The sequence below is a fragment of the Mustela putorius genome, unplaced genomic scaffold (assembly GCF_011764305.1).
Source record: "Mustela putorius furo isolate JIRA1106 unplaced genomic scaffold, ASM1176430v1.1 tig00000788_pilon_pilon_pilon, whole genome shotgun sequence".
Classification (NCBI taxonomy): domain Eukaryota; kingdom Metazoa; phylum Chordata; class Mammalia; order Carnivora; family Mustelidae; genus Mustela; species Mustela putorius.
Window position 1 is genome coordinate 1,178,574 of NW_025421481.1, and position 25,801 is coordinate 1,204,374.

Genomic DNA, 25,801 nt, shown 5'->3' on the forward strand with positions numbered 1-25,801 from the left:
GTCTGTTGTGGAGCACAAAGGTCTCCCTCCTCAGGGACACACTCTGTAGTAAGGAGATCCCTCCCAGCTGCTGGTCTTTGCGCCTAGCCTGAGGTTTCTTGCAAGAGCATGCCTCTGTCCCTCTCACCCATCCCAATGCGGCCCTTTTATCCTTGTGGTGGAGCTGCTGTTCCGCTAGCAGGCAGACGCTTTTCAGAGGGAACAATTTCATATGTAGCTGTAGGTTTTTGTGTCTGTGGGAGGAGATGAGGCTAGGCTCCTCCTATGTTGCCATCCTGAACCTCCTCCCAATAAACCATCTTAATAAAATATTGACAACAGCTAGTAGGACCAAGCAGATCCCCTAGGTGTGCTTTACTTTTTCCTCGGAGCTGGGTCCCAGGGCTCGTCACACTCCAGGTACAGCCAGCAGCCACGGCAAGCAAGACCCGAGACTCAGCTCTCACCACCGGCTCAGAAAATCACTTCAGATAATTTATAAATTGGATATCCCTATGGACCAGATTTATAAGATAATCTTTTCCTTCTTATGAAAAATTTTGGTTTTTCATGGTAACCTATTTATTCACTAGCTTTCCAGAGACTGATATAGTATCTATACACAATGCCATGGGTGACTTCTTTGAAAGTGAACTTTTTCAAAAAAACGATGACGAAATCCAGGTAAAGAGGGATAAAAATGTTTTAATTGTTGAAATATATTGGTAAACGGAGTAATCTACATCGCAGTACCAAATGGCTACACGCGGCCGGCCTCAGATGAAGAGCTTTCCAAACACCCCACTAACCCATCAGTCACAAGTGGTTGAAAAGAGTATAGATGACCACGAAGGGAGGCCAGGACCCCACAGAGGAGAGTGGGAGGATCAATGACTGTGAAGGATTCGTGGTGACATCAGCCTTCAACTACAGAAAATGGAAAGTTGATCCAAATGTGTGTAGGGCATGCAGATTTCGGTGGCTTTTTTCAATATTGCAAGGTCATACGTTGTTCCTAACAGAAGACAGTCTCTGACACTTACAGAAAGGAGAAAAACCCAAAGTAAAAAAAGGGAAAAAGAGAAAAGTAAGAATCAATTTAACCATTTTACAGCTAAAAAGCAATGTAACCTAAAAATAGTGAAAGGTAACCCACAAATATATTACTTTAGGGAGTTCATTTATAGTGCCTTCTTCGCTGGAGTTATAAATAGAATACAGATCTCATTATAAAAACTATCAAAAAAGTATCAGTGAAAAGACATGATTCTCATGAGCTGTGTTGAATAGCCAGGGGAAAAAATGCCGCCAGACGCAGCAGGCTGGCTTCAGACACCAGGTTTGTCAGCCTGTCTTTCTCAGGAGGACCCCAGAGAGTTCCAGACACCCGTGCATTGTTTATCCGATTCCTTTCTAGGACCACAACATTCAACATGTACCCGTGGGTTCAACTACAGACTTGAGAATTTGGGTGGGGAGGGGAGGCAGAGAGGGCGGCCAGTTAGAATTTCCTTGGAAACTTCGGTGCACGTCAGGATGGCCCATGGAGTGCAAGTCCTTCCAAGTCTTAATGAGCAAGCTGTGAGGACCACAAACAGAAGAGGAAAAAGAGTTAGCAAGCTTAACAAAGGACGGCTTAGGAAAAAAAAAAATCAGCTTTAAACCTACAAATTATTAACTGATTTTCTTTTCAGTAAAACACACATCCAAGAGTCACTCAATACTTAAGACTGAATATGTGGCCGGCACAGTGCTAGGCACTGATGATACTTTACAAAAGCAATGAAGAGCCGTGGGGAGAGAGACTGATGAACTTAGAAGTAAAATATGATGTGACAATGGCCAGGCCAAGCTGCGCGTCAACATCACCCAAATTAAAGATACAGACTTTCAGTCGTGATGCCATCCCTCCCCTGCGGGGTCAGACCCTGCTAGGAGAGGGGTAGCCCTCCACGCTCTCTCCAGCTCTCTCAGGAGAACCTGTTCCAGCCAGTCCCTCAACGGCATCTGAGAGCACCCCCCGCCCTGGGTGTTCCCCACATCTAGGTGGGCATAACACTCAGCCGAGGGTCATTTGTAGAAGAAACTACACATTTGTACCGTGATGTAAGTATTGTAACAGATTCTGAAGTCATTCCTCAATTTGCTTCAAAAATTCACCAAAAAAAACTTTGAACTCCTGTCAATAAGGGAGTTTGGTGGCATTATTGTGAGAGATTTGACATGTTAGGTCAAAAAAAGTATCTCCGATCCTTTCCATAAAATAGCTTCCTCTGCAAAGGACAGTCTTCTCCTCAGTGTTTCTGTCCAATTACTTTTTTAAAAAAGGTTTTATTTATTTATGTATTTATTTATTTGAGAGAGAGAGAACACAGGCAGGAAGAACAGCAGAGGGAGAGGGAGAAGCAGACTCCCCACTGAGCAAGGAGCCCAACATGGGGTTCCATTCCAGGACCCTGGGATCATGACCTGAGCCGAAGGCAGACACTTAGACTGAGCCAGCCCTGGTGCCCCTCTTTCCAATAATTAAAGCCCAAAAAGCCATGAGCTCAGACATGTCACAGGCAAGTATCATGGTAGATGCTTATCAACTATGGAAAAAGGACAGCCTTTCAACTTAGAGCACTTTTCAGGCAATTCACACGGACAGGGATGGCAATAAAATATGTTTATAGTCACGGGCAATAAAGAGATATTTTAGCTAGCAGTCTCAAGTTGTGGGCTGGTTTACCAGCAAGATTGCTAAATTGTTACCAGGCAATTTGAGATCCACACACAAAGTTGAACAACCATCTCGTCCAACCATCCTATGAGAAAACCAATCTTGAAAAAGCCTGAGAGGAAGTTAGGGATTCCTCCGAGGTCCTGTGTTAGTGACAGAGTTACCACACCTCCTGATACCTAGCTACGGGATACCTCTTTCCACTCTGTTCCAACGCTTTTTGAAAAACAACCTATTTTCAGGAGGGTAACATATGCTTGATTCAACTAGACTGTCTTTTCTATTTGATGCAAATAACAAAAGTACTTCTGCAGTGGAAAACTGGCAGGGAACCTAGAGGGTTAGAACTCCTAAAAACACTAGAAATAGAAAATCTAAGCAAATGTCCAAACAGAAACTCAAACTCCACAATGTGGTCATAGGCACTAGGGAATAAAGCTCCATAAAGCCTTCACCTTGAGGAGATGGTCTTCAAAGAACTGGCTACCCAAGACTGTTGTACCTCTTGTCAGGAAGAAACTGCTTACAGTCTCTGTCCCTCTCCCCTAGTGGGAAAGCTCATTTGTCTCCCCCTGTTAAGTTTATCCTATGATCCCTCCCCATCCCAAACACCAGCTCCAGTAATGGGCCATTAGCAAGAAGTAGGTTCTGTATCAAGTCGGTTTTGCTCTGAGTCTGCCAAAGCCTGGATTGTTGTTACAAAACAGAAGAGTAGGATGATGAAAACAACAATCACCAAACTACCATTTGTGTCACATCAAATCCTAACAATATCACAGAAACAATCATTCATTTCATAGGGAATCCTAACAGCACCGTTCAAGCTAAGTATTGGTGCCATTTTACAGATTATAAAATGGAGGCGACAAGGGGGAAGTAACTTGCCCTGCTAGTAAGTGAAAGAGCCCGAATTCATATCCAAGGTTGTCTGACTCCCAAAAAGAGAATGGGCTATCTCAGGAGATAGGGCATTCCTGATCGTGGGATATTCAAGAGGCCAGATGTCAGTCAGCAAGACTGAGAGGCAGTGGGGAACCAAGCATCACATGCATCACTGGACCAGATGAACTGAGACTTTCTGCCTCTGTGAAAATCCTGCATGGGATCTTTTAGAAATGGGCACACAGAGGGTTAATAAAGGAGAGCTTGTTTTCCCCTGTCCTTGTTCCTACTTGTCTTGGGATAATTCTACCTCCCTATCTATCATTTCCAAAGTCTTAGCACCTCAGTTCCTGGCAGTGAAAAGTGAAACCTTTAGGCTTTAGGCAAACACATAAAGCTTGTTCTTATTAAATGAGTTAGGTTTACTTATTAAATGAGTTTGCATCTGAAGCAAAATAAAATGAAAAATAAAATTAATTGCAAAGAAAACTGATCTAATTATCAAAGACCCCTTTACAATATTACATGCTCCATTTCATAGATTCAACTACAAGATGAGACCCCTCAATCTTTAAGTTCAAGATTTCTCAGAAAGAGCTAGCAACAATATCTACAGCTCATTAATCATCAAAGCTAAATATGTAAAATTATTTAGAAAAAATACAGTACCTCTTGGTTATGGAGTCATATTTTCTTCTAATCTTAAAGAGAAAATTAAGAAAAGTTCAATGTTTAGATTATGAAGATCATAGTCTAGTTGCCTATAAAATGACAAATAGTAGTGACATATATGTATTTGCTAGTCCAGACGAGAATACAGAAAAACAGTGTGAGAAACAAAGAACTATAGTACATTGAAATAAGACAATAATACAGCCTGTGTGTAAATGAAACATATCAACAGTCCTTTCAAACTATGCAACAGACAACTGTACAGCGATTGGTAAACCAGCATTCTTTACCAGGAGTCCCACATTTAAGCCAGAAGCTAGCTCTGTGGCTACTGTTAAGGGAGCCTATTACCAAAAAGACATTAGCTTCACAATTACTACCTATTGAAACAAAAAGGGACCTCCCTGCATTTAATTATACAATATGCACTTGATTTCCCTCTAATCATCAGACATCTATCAGTACATTACAGGAATATGTTATAAGAATTTACCTGTATTTCTACAAAAACTCCATAAACTTACTGAAACATTTGTTCTCATTGTCATACGGATCGTCCCTGAAATTAACAACAAATGTAAATTTACCCATGGAGAAAAATTTGTTTCATCCATGGAACATAACCACAAACAGAAGCTTAATTTTGCTCTGGAACTTCTCTCATCACATAGGTGGCAATTTCAACAAATGATGACAAAGAATAGACAATGGCTTCTTCTATAGGATTAACAGCAACTGAGTAATATGTAGGTTGAGTCAGGCACGCTGAAATATAAATTTCATATTTTTTTCACAAAACAAGAAGACAAATATGGAGAGAAAGTAAATCCCACCATTTTACTTACTTTTTCGTACAGTCTTTGTTTGGTTGGACACCATATCGACAGCTTCAGATGGCAGCCCTACATATACCCCTCCGTAGTTTCTTAGAGAAAACAAGCAGAGACAGGAAAATCAGACCCTTATCAATGATATTCTATATCTGCAGAAAATGATAGAAGCATGGAGTACTGCCAACTATTACAGAATTATTAAAATAACTCATGACTTTTCAAAAGTAGAATTTGGAACATTCCTGCCCTTGGAAATATAATTTTTTCTATGTTAAAAAGAAGCTCTACATGAAAAAAAAAAAAAAGCTAAGTTAAGTGAATAGAATTTTTAGATATTTAACTTGTTATGAGAAAGAGGAAAAGAAATCAGGATGTTTATTATGTCGTAAAGTAACAAATATCCATAGAGTAACATGTTACAGTTAATCCATCAACGTTCATCAAGAATTCAGAGTGGTCAGCGTGGTAGTAGGTGCTATGGACACATGGAACATGTCCCTGGAGGTAGAGAGAAACAGGATAGGAGGGGAGAGAGAGCTAATGAGCAGTGAGAGTAGGATGCAGCCCACCAGAGGAGGAGAGGGGGGTGGAGTGGACGGGGAGAGTGAATGAAGTCATCTGTTGGGGAGAAGAGCTCATCCAAAGGCCACGGGATGGAAACTAGCACAGGCCATGTGCACAGGACAATACCCAAGTTTGCCTAAAGGCGAAGATTATGAACCCAGGACAAGTTCTTTTTCAGATCACACACTCCTACCTGTATTCTCTGTGCCAGAAGCTGTCTGGGTATAATCTGTGTTATTGATCATGTACTACATACAGTGTTAAATTATATCCATGCATTAAATTAATCCATATACGATGGCCAAAATTATTCAAATTAAAGCCAGCTTCAATGTCAAACATACCTCCTCTTGTCGTCTTCTGTTATCGATTCTTCTGTTCTGAAAGGTCAAAAATATTTGCTATAAGCCATCTGGTCCCATAGTCAGACACTTCATTTTTGGTTATGAGGAAAAGAGAGCAACTAAGCAACAGTCAATTGAGTCTATTCAAGTTCTGCCATCAAGTATGTTTGTAACACACTGCCCTTCCCACCTCAATCATTCATGCATTAAAAAATTAGTCATTTTCTCCTTAACAAAATGTGCAAATCTAGAAAATGCCAAAAAATCCAAGTGCTAAATGAAAGGACATACACAGGACAACCGAGATTGCAAAAAGCACAGTAACTTGGTGTCAGGAAGCCGAGGTTCTTGTGATGGGCGTGCTATCAGCACAGACAGGCTGTGGGCAAGCGGCCTGGCTGCATCTCATCTACAGAATGAGGTGGTCAACCAGATGATTCCTAAGGTTCCCTTCTGTCCTAGGGGACTCGGATTCTGTGATCCTCCTGCTACTCAGTGACACTACTCGATGTATGAAAGATTTCTTTAGTGCAGAAGAGGTTGTGTCCATTTGATTTCCTTCTATCTAAAAAAAAAAGCCATTTTATACATGATGTGCAAGAGAAGGAGGAAATGCTTAAAAGGAAATTTTTAGAGGGAATCACTATTTTTAAAATGCACAGCTTCTTTCCTTACATGAGAGGAATTCATATTCTACTGATATTCCTTGGCATATTTCTGAAAGGATCGGGAAACTTTCCTTCAAGCAATAGTTAGCATACATAAGTTACTTTTCTTAAAGAAAAAACCCCAAGATTGAAATGTATCTGGCCGAACCCAACATGTAATTCTAAAGGGCTTCAGCCAAAAAAAAAAGAAAGAAAAAAAATCGAAACAGCTCTGAATCTATACATTTTAGGGACTGTCTAATCATGGTTTTACCCATTTAAAAGCTGTGAATGTTTCCAATGCACATGTACGGGATATTTTGCTTCTTTGCATCTGCCGGTAAGTCTCCAGTCTACAAAGAAGGGAGGTGCAAATTTGGAAATCATCCGTGGAACCCTGGCCGCGCCCAGAGCTAATACTCCGATCAAGTGCAAAACTCACCTTGAGATCCAATTTATCCAATCAAGCACACAACCTAAATTCACCCGATAATTGTCAACTTCCCTCATCTCCTGCTAAAGTTGGATCTTTTTAATTCAAAGGTGTCAAAGTCATACTGTATTAGAAGTGGGGTTATGCTTATTGAAGTGGTTGTTCACTACTTTTAATTAAAATGGATTTATAACCCATTAGGATAGACAACAGGAAAATGATGGTGACTGACTCGGTGGAGTACGTTAGGATTGTCTACCACCAGTCCCAAATGGTTAATGCCATCATGACATTGTTTCTGAAGCTACAGGTCACTGGTAGTTTTGGACACATACAATGTCTCGTTTTCTGGCATAGCTTTTCTTTTCCTATCCAACTCTGTTTATTTTTTTTTTAAGATTTTATTTTTTATTTGACAGACAGAGCTCACAAGTAGGCAGAGAGGCAGGCAGAGGGGGAGGGGGAAGCTGGCTCCCCGCAGAGCAGAGAGCCCAATGCAGGGCTCAACCCCAGGACCCTGGGATCATGACCTGAGCCAAAGGCAGAGGCTTAACCCACTGAGCCACCCAGGCGCCCCCAACTCTGTTTATTCTAATTCTTTCTCCCCTTCCCTAATTCTGCCTAAAGATATATTATTAAAGGTTTTAAAATATATTTTAACTCCCCCAAATGTAACAAAACCATAAATGATTTTTAACCTGCTATCTCTTATAAAGTATTCAATACCCTGAAACCCACTCTGTGTCCCTTGTAAAATTAATCAACAACCTTGTACATCTAACTTGCAGGAAATGATGATATAGCTGCCATATGTATTGGGTAATAAATTAAGCTTCAGATATATTACTAAATCATTAACAATACCATTTATAAAGACTCATTGGACGTATACTCTTCTGAGCCTTCAAATAAGTTACAATGCCTGCCTTTGTATATACGCCCCCCACAAATAATCATTCTACAGTATGAAGACCACATGGGTAAAAATGGCAGCATGATGGAGTCTTTCCTGCATGTCAGATACAGGGCAGGATACTTCATGGGCATCAGTGTGATTTCTCACAACAGCTCTGAGAGTTTAGACCTGGGAAAATAGGTCCACAGAGCCATGTAATTAATAAGTGTGCGAGTCCAACAAGTAAGACTGACATTTAAACCCCATCTGACACCCAAAACCGTGCTCCACACTCTAATTCACCACTTGCCTCTCAAACAGGAAGATGGAACAGTAAAAACACGACCAGTGACAAACCAGCCTGCTGGCTGCTCCTGACCTGGGGATGCCTTCACACCACGCCCGCAGAAGCTTCGAGCATCCCCGCATTCTCACAGCCTCCCGGGGAGCTGCACGGGCACCTCTAGTGCTATGGTATGGTTTCCTTCAGTCCTCATCACCATCCTGCACAGCAGGGATGAGCCACCTTTTTAAAATTTTTTATTTATCTATTTTAGAGAGAGAAGGGGAGAGAGAGCAAGCCAGGGTAGGGGCAGAGAGAGAGGGAATCCCAAGCAGACTCCCAACTGATTGTGGAGCCCAGCATGGGGCTCGATGCCAGGACCCCAAGATCATGACCTGAGCGAAAATCAAGAGTTGGATGCTTAACCAACTGAGCCAAGCAAGCGGCCCAGCCACATTTTAATGGAAAGCTGAGGCTCTGAAAGGTTGAGTAACACGGCCAAGGTTACACAGGTGGGTAACCATTCTGTGTGATTCCGACTCCTGCTTCATAAACTGTGAGCCCACACTCAGTGAGTGAGAGAAACACCCCATCTCCCTAGCTGGATCTCTTCAGTTTTTAATCCCACTCACAGAAAGAAGGAAGCGAGATAGTTAAGAGTCTTAGTCAATATTTTGTTAGCATTAGAAGAAACGTCCAACTGTTCCAGGGACAATCTATGTAGAACTTGTTGGATTGCTGGAACTCATTTGTTATCCAAGTACAAAAATTGTTCTGATGGACAGTTAGGTTAGAATCTTTTCATCTGGACACCCAAGTCCAGACTGAGGTTAAATCAGAAAATAATAGTGGTTGGTCTAAAATCAATCTCCTTGTGAACAGATAGGTCCAAACCGGTATGTTTATCTGCCTGGGGACCAAACACTGCCTCATCCATGTCCAAGAGGACAGTGTCCTACCATCTGGGGTGATAGGTCCTGCCCCAACTGCATTAGGAACAGAAATGGTTCACCAAGCAGCAGTAAAGAATCCTGAAAGGCTATCTCTTACTGGTAAGAGAAATGGATGTTATCCTGGGCTGTTGTTGAACTTAGCACACTACTAAGTGCTTACCAAGCCTTCCAAATTCTAATCCTTGGGGAAATTCTCAAGTTTCGAAGAATGCTGTCAGAATATCAGGACTGCCCCACCTATACCCCATTTTAAGGACTCACTGCAGGTTTCTTCTCCTCATAAAACATATTTTGAAAGATTTTGTTATCAAACCACCTTAATAATTCACTGGCAGATATTTTCTTAGACATTCAAGTGCCAAAGAGAGCTTATGATGAGCTTGGGGTTGGGGGTGGGGGTCCTGTGTCCTCTGAATCAAAAGTGAATAAATTCTACATTTGATAAGCCTGCGCAGTCTCCTTTCTGGCACATGCTGATTTCCTTTCGGGTTTCTGAGGTAATGAAAATAGTCTGTGGCCCTTCTTCAACCCAGCTGTTGCGGAGTGCCAGGCTGGGAAGCATGCTACAGTCAGAGCATCCCACCACCATGGAGGTATTTCTGGTTTTCACTGAGGACTTGATTATGTTTCTTTTCTGGTCACTACAGCTTAAGGGAGAGGGGCAGGGGCTCCTGGGAGGCCAGCCGCTGTGACTGTTGCTCAGTTGCTAAATATGTGCCCCGAGTCAGTGGGGGTGGCGGAGGGAGGGCAGAACACGAAGCCACACCTCCCCCAGCTTTGTGAGAACAGCAGCCGTGGACAGATGGTCCAAAAGGTCCTCAGAAATAGGCAGCACTCCCTTATCTCCTGCCAGCACTGACACAGGGCAGGAAGGACAAAGACGGAGATGACTCTGGCCTCAAAACTCCCCTTAGAGGTAAGAGCCTGCAGACTGAACGAACTGTCAACAGAGTGAAACCAAGGCCAACGCATGGTCCGTGACCTGGAAAAGAGGGCGGTCTGCTTTGCTGCATTTAAAAACACCTGACAGGGGGTGCTGGGGTGGCGTCTCACTCTTGATTTCAGCGGGGGTCACCATCTGGGGGTCGTGGGCTTGAGCCCAGTGTCAGGCCCCACTCTGGGCATGGAGCCTGCTTGGGATTCTCTCCCTCCCCTTCTCCCTCCTCGCCTCCTCTGAACTTGGGTTCTCTGTCTGTCTCTCCCTCTCTCTCATACAACAAAAACAAAAACATGCACCTCTCACGAGCTAACTGGTCCAAATATCTCTACGAAGTCAGCCTACCCATAACCTTGCTCCCTTCGAAAAGGAGCAAGTACACACATCAACCAGGATAAGCCTCCTATCACAATAAGCTGCTCTCAAAGAATAGTTTTGTAACAGTTCTGGAGTCAATGTCCAGGAACCTATAAGCAAAGGCACTGAAAACTGGAAAATGGACCAGAAATGGGAGAGAAACCTTAAGAATGAGGTTTCTACCTAGACATTCCCATTTAACTTGCCTGTGGCCCATGCAAAAGGCCGGTTTATTTTGGAGAGTAATTTCGATTACTGTAAACCTCGTGAAGGGGTGATTTCAGCTGCTATTCAAGCTGTAGGGTCTTTATTGAAAATAATCAACTCAGCTATGTGAGAAGTTTCTCCCTGTTTTCAGTTTTTCAAGTCTTTGGTGCCAGCACTATCTTCTACAACTCCCCCTAGAGATGCTGTATCCCTTTTTATTTCTTTTTCTGGTAGGGAAGGAACATAACTGCTCTAGTAAATGGACACACGTCCCTTTGAGGAAGATGTGGAGAGGTATCTACAGTACCTACAGGAGGCAGTGTTGAAAGTTCCCTTGAGGAAACACGGCCTCAATCACTGGGAGGCTGACTTGGGTTTGGAGACTGGGTTAAGTGGCTATGCCTTTCCACTGTGGTGACTCAAGTTAGGCAGGTTTCTGGTTACAGACAGAAGTTTTCCTCTTATACAAATACAGAGAGGGAGAAAATGAACCTTTAGAAGGCTGTCCTTCAGGGGTGCCTGAGTGGCTCAGTCAGTTAAGCGTCTGCCTTCAGCTTGGGTCATGATTCCGGGGTCCTAAGTTCCCATGTCAGCCTCCCTGCTTGGTGGGGAACTTCTTCTCCCTCTGCCCTTCCCTCCTGCTCATGCTTGTTCTCTGTCTCTCTCTCAAATAAGTAAATAAAATCTTTTTTAAAAAAAAAATAAATAAATAGCAGGCAGTCCTTTTCATTTATCCCTAGGGAGACCGTAACCAACCAGCCATCATCAAAGTTCCTTCCAGGATAAGCCCTTTTGTCCTTCATCCCAACTTTCTCCATGACGCTAAGTGTGCCCACCTTGTCTCGGGGGGATAAGTTCTATCGCTTGGTAGAAATGTGATCCTGTCCTCTGGGATCCCATCATGCCTGGTGAGATAAAGCACCCACCTCAGGGCCAGTGTCTCCTCTGTCACAGCCCTTACAGAAGACCACACCACCTTAGAGCTTAACGGGGACACCCTCTCACTATGCGTTCCCCAAATTTCTCAAAGCCTGAGTGGAGGGAGCATCATCTGTGATGGGGAGCAGGTCATACTTGACAAATTCACACCAACATTCTCTTCTCCTTAAGCCTTTGGGCTCCTTCCCCTACAACATCCCGCAAAAGTTCTAGCCTTTTCCACCCCTGGTTAGAGTGTAAGCTCACTGCGTCTTGAGTTTCGCCAACCAGGACAATTAACTTGTTAGGGTCCCTCCCTGCACCTAAATGATTAAATCCAGAACCTCCATTAAATACGACACTATCAATAAATTCAGTCTGACTCAGTATATATACTCCTTCCTCCTTGGTCTCCTACCCTGAGAACGCCAGTCCCACACGCATGCCTTCGGCTTCTGGTGACATAAACTATACAATCCTGCAATTGCTCTGCAATAGCAGCTCATTCCTCTCAAGCCAGACTGTGCATGTCTGTCCCTTGGGAGCACACGGAGCTCTGACTCTCTCTGTGCGTCCAGAGGCAGGACGCGGCTGGCTAACAAGGTGAGGGAACCCAACTCCACGCCTTCCCACCCAGCTGGCCCACCCCTCTCCCAAAGGCACTCCTTGGAAAACTGGAAGTTTCTGGCTGGCAAAAACGGGGAAAGTAAGCCAGCTTCGTTTCACCTCAATTCTAATTTAGGCTAGTCTAGTGCCCTCGTGAGAGGCATGAGAACCAGAAGAGGCCGAAACAGCCATCTCTGGCCAAGCCGGGGACCGAAGATCTACAAGGTGCTCCCTGCAGTGTAGAACTGAATCTAAAACAGCTAAGAGAAAAATGTCCTTCCATTTGCCAGAGCTTCAATGCCCAACACAACAAAAGTCATGGCGCCCTTCACTCCATGTTTCCCCACCTCAGTCAAGAGTCATGGCAGGGAAGGAAAAGTGTGAAGAGGCAGGCACTTTTTTCTTTATTCAGTGCTGTGAGCAAACACCTATTTGAATACCTTTAAGGGTCTGGAAAGGCCAAGATTTAAATATAGTTTCGTTTACTGGCTCAAGTTGTGATTTCAAGTTCTCCATTATCAGTCACATGGGCCTCGGCCTTGGTCAGGGGGAGGGGAGAAGGCACATGAGAGAGAATGGACGGGGACTGGAGAGAAGGGGTTAGAACCAGGAGCTGGGGTTCGGGTATCAACAGGGTCCGTCGCACAGTTGTGCTCAGGACAAAGGAGCAAAGTAGGCCTAACAGACTCGAATTAATTTTAACGAGTACACGCTCCACTTTCCGGTTATGGGTAAGCCACTCTCTGCAGAGCACACTTGGGGGAGGCACTGGTGTTCTCCAGAGGGAGCAGGGCTGAAAGCCTGCAGGGAAGTGGCTTTCTCTGGTATCAAGACAGTGTTTTGTTTGTTTCTGATCCTACACAGCATTTGGAAATGTGGGGAAAGTGATGTAATCTTCGAGAAGAAAATGTTAACAGTGAAATCATCTTAATCATAAGCTCACCTCCCATCTTATGAGGAAAACCTTTTAAGCAACAGGAACCTTCCTAACTGACATGTGGAACACATATGAACAATTTTGAACCAGGTTTAAGAAATACAGTGGGCATTTCATCAAAATTGTGTCTCTTTTTTTTTTTTTTAATTTTATTTATTTATTTGACAGACAAAGATCACAAGTAGACAGAGAGGCAGGCAGAGAGAGGGAGGGGGAAGCAGGCTCCCCCCTGAACAGAGAGCTCAATGCAAGGCTTGATCCCAGGACCCTGAGATCATGACCTAAGCCAAAGGCAGAGGCTTTAACCCACTGAGCCACCGAGGCGCCCCAAAATTGGGTCTCCTTTTGTTGGCAAAGATTTAGCTTCTTTATCAAAGACTAGTTACTCGCAGGGAAAGCCTGTGTTGAGGGTAAAGTGTCCCTTTGAGACTCATGATAATTTCTTAGAGTAAGAGGACATGCTCACAGGCTGACCCCAGGCTCTAGGTCACGGCATCAACAACAACGTTTGCAGACACAAGGGTTACTGAGGGTGGACTACAAGTCAACGTATCTTCCCACTTTGGAGATGGGTGAAAAGATAAACTCTCGGGTGATAGTTTAAAATGACACACCCTTGCAGAGTAGTAGACTGTTTGGTGATCTCTGTCTCACTAAAATTGACCCAACCCATGGCCCTCCCACAGGCACGTCAGAAAAAAGGGGGAAAAAAAAAAACCCCAACCGACCAACGGCAACCACCACAATTAAGCTGGTGGTTGTATAACTTGAGGTTTCACAACTGCTTTCTTCTGTCTCAGCATCTCCATCGAATACTTCTAGCCTACTTCCTGTGAGCTTGCAGGCACCCGCCCTTCTCAGACGGAATGCCTAACTGATCCAGGCAACTGCACACCCATCTGCTTCAGACCAGCTCTGCAGACCTTTCCTAAATGAACCAGAGAGCCCGAGTTTCTCTCTAAATATAAACAAGCTCTGACTTCTTTAAAGTCAAGATTCCAGAAAATGGCCTGCCTCAAAACCAGCTATGGGTCTGTGGTTGCTCTCTGGGGCAGGCTGGCTCCCTTCTGCCTCTCCTTTTTTGCATGAATATAGCTGCGAATGCCTCTTTAAAACCAAATATCCAAATAGAACACTTCAACTTTCTAGATGATTCTACTGTAATTTTCCACTTATCACTTCAGGATCACTTATCACGTTCATCTATCACTTCGATGGAGAGAAACCTTATTTAGAGTGACTCTATAAAATATAAGCCACTACTTTTTCTTCCTCAGTAATACCTGGTAGTCAAAATATTTATGTCGCTGTATTTGCTTGGTTTCTGGGTTGCATAAAATAGCTATCCCTTGGGGCATCTGGGTGGCTCGGTTGTTAAACGTCTGCCTTTGGCTCAGTCGTGATCCCGGAGTCCAGGGATAGAGGCCCACAATTGGGGAGTGGGGGGGAGGCCTGCTCAGCAGGAAGCCTGCTTCTCTCTCTCCCACTTCCCCTGCTTGTGTTCCCTCTCTTGCTGTGTCTCTCTCTGTTAAATAAATAATAAGCCATTTTTAAAATAGAATAAAATAAAATAAAATAGCTATCTCAAGTGAACTAAAAAAAAAAAAAAAAAAGGTTTCAAAGATAAAATGATGAAACCATGGCACTGATTGTTACATGCACTTTCAAGAACAAATACAGATGATAACTATTAGCCAGCAGCCGGCCACTCCAATTAGCATCTCCTGCCTCAGCCTGGCTACAGCAGGCCTTAAAATTCACAAACTTCTCATTTCCCTGGCCTTTCAAGATAAACATAGCTATGTGGCAAAGAAAAGATTTATTTCTTACTTATTTATCAAGAAAAACGTTCTAAATATAGAACTGTTCTTATTAGCGATGATCTAAAAAGTAGAAAAGCAGCATGCAGTCTTTTCTTTTTCCGTATCTGCAATATCGCTGAAGAGGCCAAACTTATTTGGTTTGTAAACAATAAAATTAAATATGGAAACGTCTGGAGACCGTGTGCATAACTCTAATTATCTATTTTTAGCTGCCATTCACAATAATATTTTGGAACAGGCTTTATTAATGCACAATGTTTATTTCCTTGACACTACAGCTCTCCAGATAAAGTATAATCATTTAATCTTCTTTATAACACGTTCTTATGATGGCTCCTGCTTTTTTAGGATAATTTCAAGCAATTTTACCACTTAATTACATGTGATTTTGGACAGATTAATATTTTATCATTGACTATTTTGGAGTCTATGTAATCTCATTCATTTCTTCAAAATTCAAAAGTTCCTTTGGACAGTCATCTTCAAATCTCTCTCTTTGTATGAGCCCTTGGCCAACAGGGGTCCCTTCCTTTCTTCCAGAACGTACTACCAGAAAATATGAATAACATTCACTCTTTGTCTGGAAGCAATGGACCAAGAGCCAATTTGCAATTTCCCTACCCTCCTTCTGCTCTCCTGAGAGGCACGCAGTGCTCAGGATTATTTTGGCATTGGCTGTAGAGGCATCATTTGCTAAAGACAGGAATGTTCTCTCCACCTCCTTACCTTAAGAAACTTTGCTTTTCCCTCATGGTAACTCTTTGCTCGAAATATCCCAGTGTCTCCAAACAGAAGATGAAGCCAGCAGGCTCCCAACCTCCCCTCTGAGCTCCTTCAGATGGGGCCCGTTTCACATTCACTGAAATCCTCTCCTCTGGGAATTGGAACCCTGCGACAGCAGCCCCAAATACCTTAAAGGTCCTTGGCCCTGACCCCAAGGTTTTCTTCTGAACCGTCATTATCTTAAATGATCTGAAATTCCATGAACATCACTCAGTTAACCTTCGTTTCACATTTTGCTGACTTGCGCTATTCCAACAACTTGTATTGCTACGTTAATCACTCACTCCCATGACCGCTCTGAGGAGCTTAGTTCCTGGAACTACTTCACCTCTGACATTTTACAGTAGACAATCTCACTCCCTGGAGGGGAAAAAAAAAAAATCATCCTTCTGCTCTTGCCCCCTCCTGCCCGCCGCCATCCTAAGAAGCCACTCTTCCCCCTCTCCCCATTCCCCCATTCCTCAGCCAAACATTTTGCCAATACTTGCTGGTCACCACCATCTCCGTCTGCCCTGGGAGGAACACACCCACCTGTTTTCTCCTCCTCATCCCAGTGCACTGGTCCTCCCTACCTAAGGAGAATCTGACCGTGTACTGATGGGCCGACAACGGGACTGTGTGTTTCCTAACTTCAGCGATGGACTGGTTCTTCTACTGTCAGGTGTTCATAACAGAGCCTCTGCCAAGTCTTTTCAACAACACTGCGAACATCTGATAATCCTAGCTACTATTTATGGGCAGCAGGAAAGCATAATGCCAAGTATTATCCCGAGATACTAAATATACTGTACCAATAGCCATCACAAGGCTTGGGCAGTTACTTAACTTCTCTATGCCCCATATCCTCATTTGTAAAATGAAACATCATACTGTTTCCATCAGACTGTCATGGGTACAGAAGGAGAGAATGCATAAAAATAATATATCATAATGCATAATCATTATATATATATGTATATATACACATATATATATATATATATGGAGGAGCTCTAGAAACAGAATGATGATGATAAGGATAAAGATGGTTGCCCTGTACATTTGTTATCCCAATCTTATGGCCAAGATCACTGAGGACACAGTATCAAACAGCTGGTAAATGGTGGTAGGAAGTTCAAAGGCAGATCTCCCTGCTTCCAAAACGCATGCTTCTTCAATGCTATTTCCACACCATCCTCCTCAACCTCCTGCTACTCCACAGGGAAGGCGTAAGCCCATCAGACACCCTCGGGTTTGTAACGAGGACTAGAGAGGGCTCAGCTGACAGGTGTATTGGGCATGAGAAATCCATAAAGGATTCCAAGGACACTCAAGATGAAACACTCGTAATTTCATTTTATTTAAGAGGTGGTGCTTCACAGGGTTTTGTTCATTCATTCCTAGATACTCTTCTCTATAGTTACTACCTTCCATAACAATAAAATAGCTTCGTCAAGAAAAAAGTCTTTAAGAAATGTCACTATACAAGTGTTAAGTGAAAGACATGTTTGAATTACCTTGTTAAAACGGGAGTGGCTATGATCTTTTATTCTCAACAGCAAACATTAAATTAGTATCAACTTATTTCATGTTTTTTCTTACTAAAACATGTTTGTAATATTCCCATAAATTTTGCTTAAAATTTAAATAAAGAAATTTTTTTAATAACATGAAAACTGACCTACAGCAGGACATACTTTGTTTCTGCACGCCCAGATCTAAGTGCCCTCCATTTGGGTAACAGCTTCAGGATTTGTCTTTAGCCACGCCCCCAGACTCTGACTACCTGGTCAGGTGGAGCGAACCCTGCTGATTGACTCCAGTGGTGGGCACTTGTCCCAGACCTGGCCAATGAGAAACCCCCCTTCCCCTGGCTCATTGGTTGATTCAGAGGGAAGCAAATGACCTCATGCTGTGGCAGGGAGAGCCCAAGCCATAGGACTTTGGATCACACCACTGGGAAAGAAAAGCTGTTTTTCTACAGGAGTTATTAAGCTGATAAGAGATAAAAGATGACCATCTCCATCGCCACTTGAGGAAAGCTTCTAAAGTGAAGCCCAAGATAAGAAAGCAGCAATCACTTTCTTCCTGTCATTGGATCACCTGGATCCAGCTGTGACTGGGGCCAAACCCCTGGAGCTTTTCCATTACACTCGCCAATAAATTCCTTTTTGTTTGTTTGTTTAGGCCAGTTTAAGCTGGATTTCTGCCATTTCCAACCAAAAATATCCCAATGCAACCTATTTGTGCCAAATAGCTAAGATAATTCACTGAAATAAAATAAAAGCATGGTTGATTTTTCCAGGTCTGTGAAAGCAGCCAAATGTCGTCACATTGATTCACATCTGTTTTATTTTGCATGTTACAGCGCTATGATTTAATTTTGAAAAGACAGAGAGAATACGACTCACTCACTGATATGCATGAGTCTGTGTTATGATGACTAAGTTTCTATACAAGCATACCTCAGAGATGATGCAGGCTAGCTCCCAGACCACAACCATAAAACGAATTATCACAATAAAGCAAGTCACATGAATTTCTTGGTTTCCCGTCGCCTATAAAAATTATGTTTTTATAACTACACAATACTATAGTTTATTAAGTGCACAATAACATTATGTCTACAAAAACAATGTATAAAACTTAAATAAAAATACGTTGTCGCTAAAAAATGCAAACAATCATCTGAACTTTCAGCAAGTCGTAATCACCGATCAACGATCACCGTAACAAGCCTAACAATGAAAAAGTTTGAACTATTGTGAGAATTACCCAAACGTGACAAAGACACGAAGTGAGCAAATGCTATTGGGGAAAAGGCTCCAATAGATCTGCCTGATGCAGGACTGACACAAAGCTTCAATTTGTTAAAAAAAAAAAAAAAAAAAAAAGCATTATCCACAACGGGCAATGAAGCCAGGCACAGTAAAAGGGGCTGATGGGGGGGGGGTGCCTGTTATCTTCACCCCTGCTTGCCTCCTCCTCTCGAGTTGGGTCCTCCCGCCTACTCTGGGATTCCCGTCCATCACAGATCCCCCTCCCTCACAGCAGACCCTTTCCCAAGCCACCCACAGCCTGGCTAACTCCACCCATTCCTACCCTCGAGTCCACGGTGTGTAAAAAAAAATAAATAGAAAAAGCAAAACAAACATCCATATACAAAATCATCCATACACTCACCTGGGCAGAAACAGAAGAAATGAAGAAATGGGAGAAAAGCGTGTCAGATGTTAACAGCGCCTGTCTCTGCTGGTAGATAAGAGCCTATGTCTTCTTTTAAAAATATATATATATATATATTTCCCAAATTTTCTAGGTACTTCTTTTCTAACAGAAATATATTTTTTTTAATGTTTCCTCTTTTTTTTTTTTTTTTTAGCTTTTTTAAAGTTTTGACATCGATTCCAGTCAGTGAGCATACGGTAATATGAGTTTCAGGCGCCCGATACCAGGATTCGGTACCCTCGGACATCAGCATCTCTAACCTGCTGACATCCTTCCCTCCCCTCCTGGCAATCATGGTAAGAAGAGAGGCCACGCAGCCCTTCCCCGCTCCTCGCCCACTTCCATTTTCACTCAGCTATTACTCACACCCCTCGAGGGAAACCTCAGACCCCCAGTGCCCGTGTGGGCATCGCACCATGCCAGTGGCTTCTCTCCCCGCTTCAGCCCGGCTGACCTCCTGGGATGTTCCCCCATCCCTTCCCTGGGCTAAGGTTTGAAACTGCAGCGTGAGCCTCAGATTTTCCTCTCCTTTCCTTCCCTGTTCTGTCATCCAACAAATCTCAGTCATATTACAAGTGTACTTCGAACGCTCGGCCCTTCTCTCTCCCGTTGCTACTGACCACAGTCTGCCCCTCTGGTGGCCTCACCACCTCCTTCCCTCCCTGTGGCTCCTCCCTTCCCCCGCCTCACACACTGCTCTGCTTTGGCAGTTAGCGCCCTAACACTCAAATAGAATCATCGCATCCCCCACACACACACCTTAAGATCCCTAATGGCTCTTGACTGCATACAGTATCGAATGAAATTAATGACCTGGCGCCGAAGGCCCCTCACAAGCCAATTTCAGCCCCGTGGCCTCATGCCTCATCTCTGCGGAGCATGCCCCAAGGTCTCCAGAACAAACCCACAGGCTCCTTGCAGGGGAGCTGAGGCTCCCTTACACCCATGAGCCTCTTGCCATGCTCTTTCCTCTGCTCCGGGTTGCCATTCTCCCTTTCTCTGCACGAACTCTTATTCATCCCTCAAGACCCAAACTGGCATTAAATTCTGACTATCTCAATAATTAGCACTTATCCCACTGTATTTTGGTCCCCAGTAGACACTAGCCTACTTAAGGGCAGAAGTGTCATTTTATCTGTTATTATATCCTGGCTTCTTGCTTACAGAAAATGGGCAAATAAACAGGAAAGAGGAGAGCGGTAGTAAATATCACCAACCTTCCCTACAGAATGGATTTTGTGTTATATTAAGAGGGTAACTACAGTATTTCTCTCTTCTGAAAATAACCATAATTCCCCCCAGCAAAAGACTTATGTCGCCTGTATAATTCGGTGGTGGCTCTCTGTGAAGTTGTGTACTTCTTAGCACCCATTATGTGATTTTGGTCACTTCTTTGGGTTGGGATCAGTCTCTCTAGATTAAAAAGGAAATTTTAGATCTTTATAATAAAGTGTAAACTGTCTTCATTTCTTAGCTGTTCATTCATAGTTAAGACTTACAAATCTGTACCTTCATCTTTAAAAAAAAAAGAACATGTTTGAATATAGCTTTTGTGCAAGGAAAAATAATATTATGATATTCTTTCAACTTTTTCTAGTTTATTACATTTATTTCTAAAAGGGTCAATTATTAAATAAAATGATATCTTTCTAGGACATAAATTGAGGTATATACAGTTACAGAAAATTTAAAGCTAGAGAATTCGGGATTTCAAAAAGTAATTAAGCAGCGTCTCACATTGTGGAATAGTTAATTTTGTTGACAAGGGCATCATTAAATTCTACTAGAAATTTCCATGCCTCTAAAAGAAAGGAGTCAAGATATCAATCTCTCCCTGAATAGGAATGATGGGACCCCTCAGCAACTATTCACTAAACACCATATTCAAAACACGGTATTAATAACCCCGGGAGACATGCAGAGGAGTAAGATATTTCACTTCCCTCAGTGCCCAAGAGGGACAAGAAGATAAATAACCAAAATGCAAGCCCCATCTGATGTCTCATAAGAAAGGGGCAGGGGCTCCTGGGTGGCTCAGTGGGCTAAAGCCTCTGCCTTTGGCTGAGGTCATGATCCCAGGGTCCTGGGATCGAGCCCCACATCGGGCTCTCTGCTTGGCAGGGAGCCTGCTCCCCATCCTCTCTCTCTGCCTGCCTCTCTGCCTACTTGTGATCTCTCTCTGCCAAATAAATAAATTTTTAAAAGTAACAAAGTAAAAAAATAAATAAATAAAAGGGGCAAATGCTCTAAAAGTTCAGAAGAAAAAGACATTCTATCCAGTTGAGAGATCCAAGAAACTCTTCTTGCAAAGAACAAGACAGAAACCCTGAAGAACAACTAGCTTTTTTTTTTTTTTTTTTTACAAATAGAATTGAGAAAAAGGCCATTCCAGGCAGAGAGAATAGCAAAAACGGAGGCAGAACATGGGAGGTCAGTCTGGGCCCCTGCGCGAGGTCTCAGAGGGCGGGACATCAGCTCACTTCTCATCCTTGGCCTTGCTCACTCCAAATGCAGGCTTCCTTCCAACTCATGCAGAGCCCGTCAGAGAAAAGCTAAAAACATAAATGATCTTCCTGTTCCCAAAGGATTTTGGGCTCAGTCTAGTGGGCAATGGAGAGTAATTTTAAGTTTTTTGAGCAAAGGCCCTACAAGGCCAGGGGAGTGCTTGAGGTAATGAATCTGGCAACCATGTAGAGACATGGAAGGAGGAGGCCTGGAGAGACCCAGATACACAATGAAAGAAACAAGGTAAAGACAATGATGAACTTGTGGTTGTTACATGCTTTGGTAATAAACTCAGATACTGCAACCAGGAGTTTGAAACAACGAATATTGCTTCTTGGTTACAGAAAGTCCCATAGAAAATACATATTTAACTCCTGGAAAACCTTCCAATGCCATTCTCATCTTCTATGAATTCCTCTTTGTCATAATAATAAATCTGACTCTGTTTTTGATGTTTGACCACTGACAGCTTTCAAGTCCAACCACTCCCCCTTCTGCCTCACAGCCGTGCAAGCTGATTAGGAAGCCTGGGAATTCCTTCCTTTGTGCTGGTGGGAACGATAAAACCAGGCAAACCTCTCCCCATGCATAGGACCCCTCGAGGACGCCCACTCCCAACCTCAGTTAAAACCAAAGCCACTCATGCCTCCGCTTCCTTTACTCAAGATGAATGGGCCAGTTGGGTGCCTGCCCTGCTCCCCCAGAAAGCCTCATTACATGTGAGTGAGAAATCATCTTGCCCTCCTTAGTGTGTGTGTGTGTGTGTGTGTGTGTGTGTGTATGTCACACTGTCAGTCTTAACGTCCAAACCAACTAAGCATCGTCTCCCATCGTGGGTGGGTGGGGCAGGGGTCCATCCACTCTCCACAGAGTAAATAGAGAACTACTGCAATGTCCTTACTGTTCTAGATGAGATATGGAAAGATGCAGACATGGGCCATGACGGAAATTCTGGAAGGGCTCCTGAGCTCTCAAAACCTCCCTCTGGGAGACAGCTGCCCTTGATTTAATGTCCCGTGGTATAAATATCAACTCAGTATTGACTACACTGAATGGTCATACATATTCACCCAAATACCTGGTCACCAGATTTAAACCAATCCCATGTGTGTTTGGTACCTGCGTGCCCCAGCCTCTCCCCACTGGCTCACTCTAACACAGTCACAGGAGCTATGTGCTTAATGAATTCTCCCATATCCGCTTGTTTTCAATGAGAAGAAATCTCAGCACAAGTTGGGAAGGAAGCACAATTAAATGTTTCCCTTGGTTAAAGTTCTAACTTACAGTGCTAGGGCTACAGAAAGGCAACATAAATAGTAATGGAATAAATAATAACACAGTGATATTCTTCAAATAGCGCTTTAGTTATAACCTAGATGCTAATCTTGATTTTTGCATAACAGAGAATGTATTCCCGTATCTTTTCAGGCATACCTACACCTATTGAAAGACCACAATCTTTGGGGTAAATACCTAGGAGTGCAATTGCAGGGTCATAGGGAAGTTCTATTTTTAATTTCTTGAGGAATCTCCACACTGTTTTACCCCAAAGATACAGATGTCGTGAAAAGAAGGGCCATCTGTACCCCAATGTTTATAGCAGCAATGGCCACGGTCACCAAACTATGGAAAGAACCAAGATGCCCTTCAACGGACGAATGGATAAGGAAGATGTGGTCCATATACACTATGGAGTATTATGCCTCCATCAGAAAGGATGAATACCCAACTTTTGTAGCAACATGGAGGGGACTGGAAGAGATTATGCTGAGTGAAATAAGCAGAGAGAGTCAATTATCATATGGTTTCACTTATTTGTGGAGCATAACAAATAGCATGGAGGACAAGGGGTGTTAGAGAGGAGAAGGGAGTTGGGGGAAATTGGAAGGGGAGGTGAATCATGAGAGACTATGGACTCTGAAAAACAATCTGAGGGGTTTGAAGTGGCGGTGGGGTAGGAGATTGGGGTACCAGGTGGTGGGTATTATAGAGGGCACGGATTGCATGGAGCACTGGGTGTGGTGAAAAAATAATGAATACTGTTTTTCTGAAAATAAATAAATTGAAAAAATTTTAAAAAAAAGAAAAAAAAAAGAAAGACCACAATCATGAACAACAGTGTCTTCCTCAAAAAAGAGTTTAGAAAATCATAATATTAACTACTTACACATCTTTAGCTGCTCCTGCAGGGCCTAGGGAGGAAAAAAAAGGTTTGCATTATTGTGACAGAATTATAACAAAAATGTGAAACCCAATACCCGTCTAAAATAATCTAAAAGAGACAAGTTGAAAATATGCCTTTTAAAAAGATCATCTCAAAAGAAAGAAAGGAGAAAGTAGGAAAATCACATTAAATCAATTCACACAAAATTACATTCAAATTTTACATTTTGAATTTATTCTGCCCATTTTTAACAATTCCTCTAATTTTTAAGGTGTTGGTTCTGGAAAGGATCACCTCATCCAATCCCTTTATTTTACAGATAAACTGACAGAGTTGGGAAGTATTTTTATTTCAAAGTCACCCGCCTTCTAAGCCGGTGTCCACAGGGCCACAGGGCACTAACCAGGGCACTAACTTGGAAAGCGAAGTTACAAGACAGAATGGAGGTGATATCCTCAGTCAATGAGAAGCCTCAAGGACACCAGCCTAGCTCTAGGGAGCTACCTGCCCGTCTAGCTTTGCTCCTGTTTGCTCCTGAACCCTCCCGCCCCACCCCACCCCCACATTTTGCTTCCCACCCACGTGCCAAAAACACCCTGTCTCTTTCGGACCCCATGCCTAGCAGTCATCACAGATTCTCTGCCACATGTAGTCGGTCCCGTTTCCACGCTTCCTCCTCCCACTAGCCTCATCTGAGCAACACAGCCCTTGGTTCTAACTTTACTAGGCATGTAGTATTTAGTGTCTTTTAACCTCTTAAAACCCCCCTTCCCTCCCTTGTGTCAAATGAGGATAATAAGAGTTAATATATAACAGAGAGAATAAATGGAATGACCACTGGTGAGACAGTTATTGAAAATGGAGCTGGGGGATGCTCCGGTGGCTCCGTCGGTTAAGCCTCTGCCTTCAGCGCAGGTCATGATCCCAGGGTCCTGGGATGGAGTCCCCGCGTCGGGCTCCCTGCTCAGTGGGGAACCTGCTTCTCCCTCTCCCTCTGCCTGCCACTCCCCCTGCTTGTGCGCTCTTGCTCTCTGACAAATGAATAAAATCTTTTTTAAAAAATAAAAAAATAAGTGGAGCCGGGAGGACACCGAGGAGGCAAGGCTCGTGCCCATCTTCTGTCCCAAATTCTCAGAAGTTTTTTGCTGAACTCAGCTGAAAGCCAAGGCACCTACTTACATCATAACAGACATAAACAGACTTTCTAACACGAGCGTTACAACCAATCACATGTAGTTTAATATAACTGTATTTAAACGAGAACCAAACACCTTTTCTTCACATCAATTTATGTACGTCTTCTCTTTCCTCTTTAAAAATTCTACACTCCTTTGTCTGTCTCTCCAGAGCATGTTTTCAGCTTCAGTATAGTCTCCTGGATTGCAGTCCACTAAGACCCCAAATGACCACATAAATATAATTTTGCAGCTTGCAGTTTTGTCTTTTGTTACTTGACATGACTGTGAAGATTTGTTTTTTGTTTTTTTTAAAGATGCATGTCAACACTTAGCACAAAGTCTGGTACCTAAAAGTAGCTCACTAAATTGTTATTATTAGCAGTCAAATTAATTAGAAATTAATATCTCAATTTCCGTATCTATGAAATGGGAATTAAAGTAATCTCTGCCTAAGTCACACAGAGGTGAAAATAAAGAAAGATGTGCTACACAGTAAGCAAATAAGCCTATAGGAAAGGTCACTGCCAAAACTGCCACAATTGTACCCTGGTGATATGAACTTAAAATCTATTAATCCTGTAAATTCAAAGCAGAGGACAAAGATAATGAACAGTATGCCTCAAACAAAATTTTTTTTTCAAATGTTTCCGCCATTCTGTAGGCTGCCTTTTAGGTTTTTTGTTTGTTTGTTTGTTTGTTTGTTTTGATTAACATATAATGTATTATTTGTTTCAGGGGTGCAGGTCTGTGAATTATCAGGCTTACACACTGCATAGCACTCACCATAGTACATACCCTCCCCAATGTCCATAAAGCAGGCACCCTCTCTCTACCCCCACACTCCCCAGCAACCCTCGGTTTGTTTCCTGAGTATCTTATGGTTTATCTCCCTCCCTGGTCCCATCTTGTTTCATTTTCCCCTCCCTTCCCCCCACGAACCCCTGCTCTGCCTTTCAAATTCCTCATATCTGA

At 42.9% G+C, this 25,801-nt stretch overlaps 1 protein-coding gene across 1 annotated transcript in view; it reads right to left on the reverse strand.

The window, feature by feature from the left end:
* Positions 1-664: 664 nt before the first annotated feature.
* The window catches only part of CUNH12orf75 (chromosome unknown C12orf75 homolog), a 37,273-nt gene continuing 12,136 nt past the window's right edge, over positions 665-25,801 (reverse strand). The window contains exons 2-6 of the mRNA XM_045084752.1: positions 23,655-23,679; positions 5,997-6,032; positions 5,101-5,180; positions 4,253-4,284; positions 665-1,558 (exon numbers count right to left, since the gene is read on the reverse strand). Of these exons, the coding sequence (XP_044940687.1) occupies positions 4,280-4,284; positions 5,101-5,180; positions 5,997-6,032; positions 23,655-23,679 (146 nt within the window). The 3' untranslated portion in view covers positions 665-1,558; positions 4,253-4,279. The remainder of the gene's footprint in view (positions 1,559-4,252; positions 4,285-5,100; positions 5,181-5,996; positions 6,033-23,654; positions 23,680-25,801) is intronic.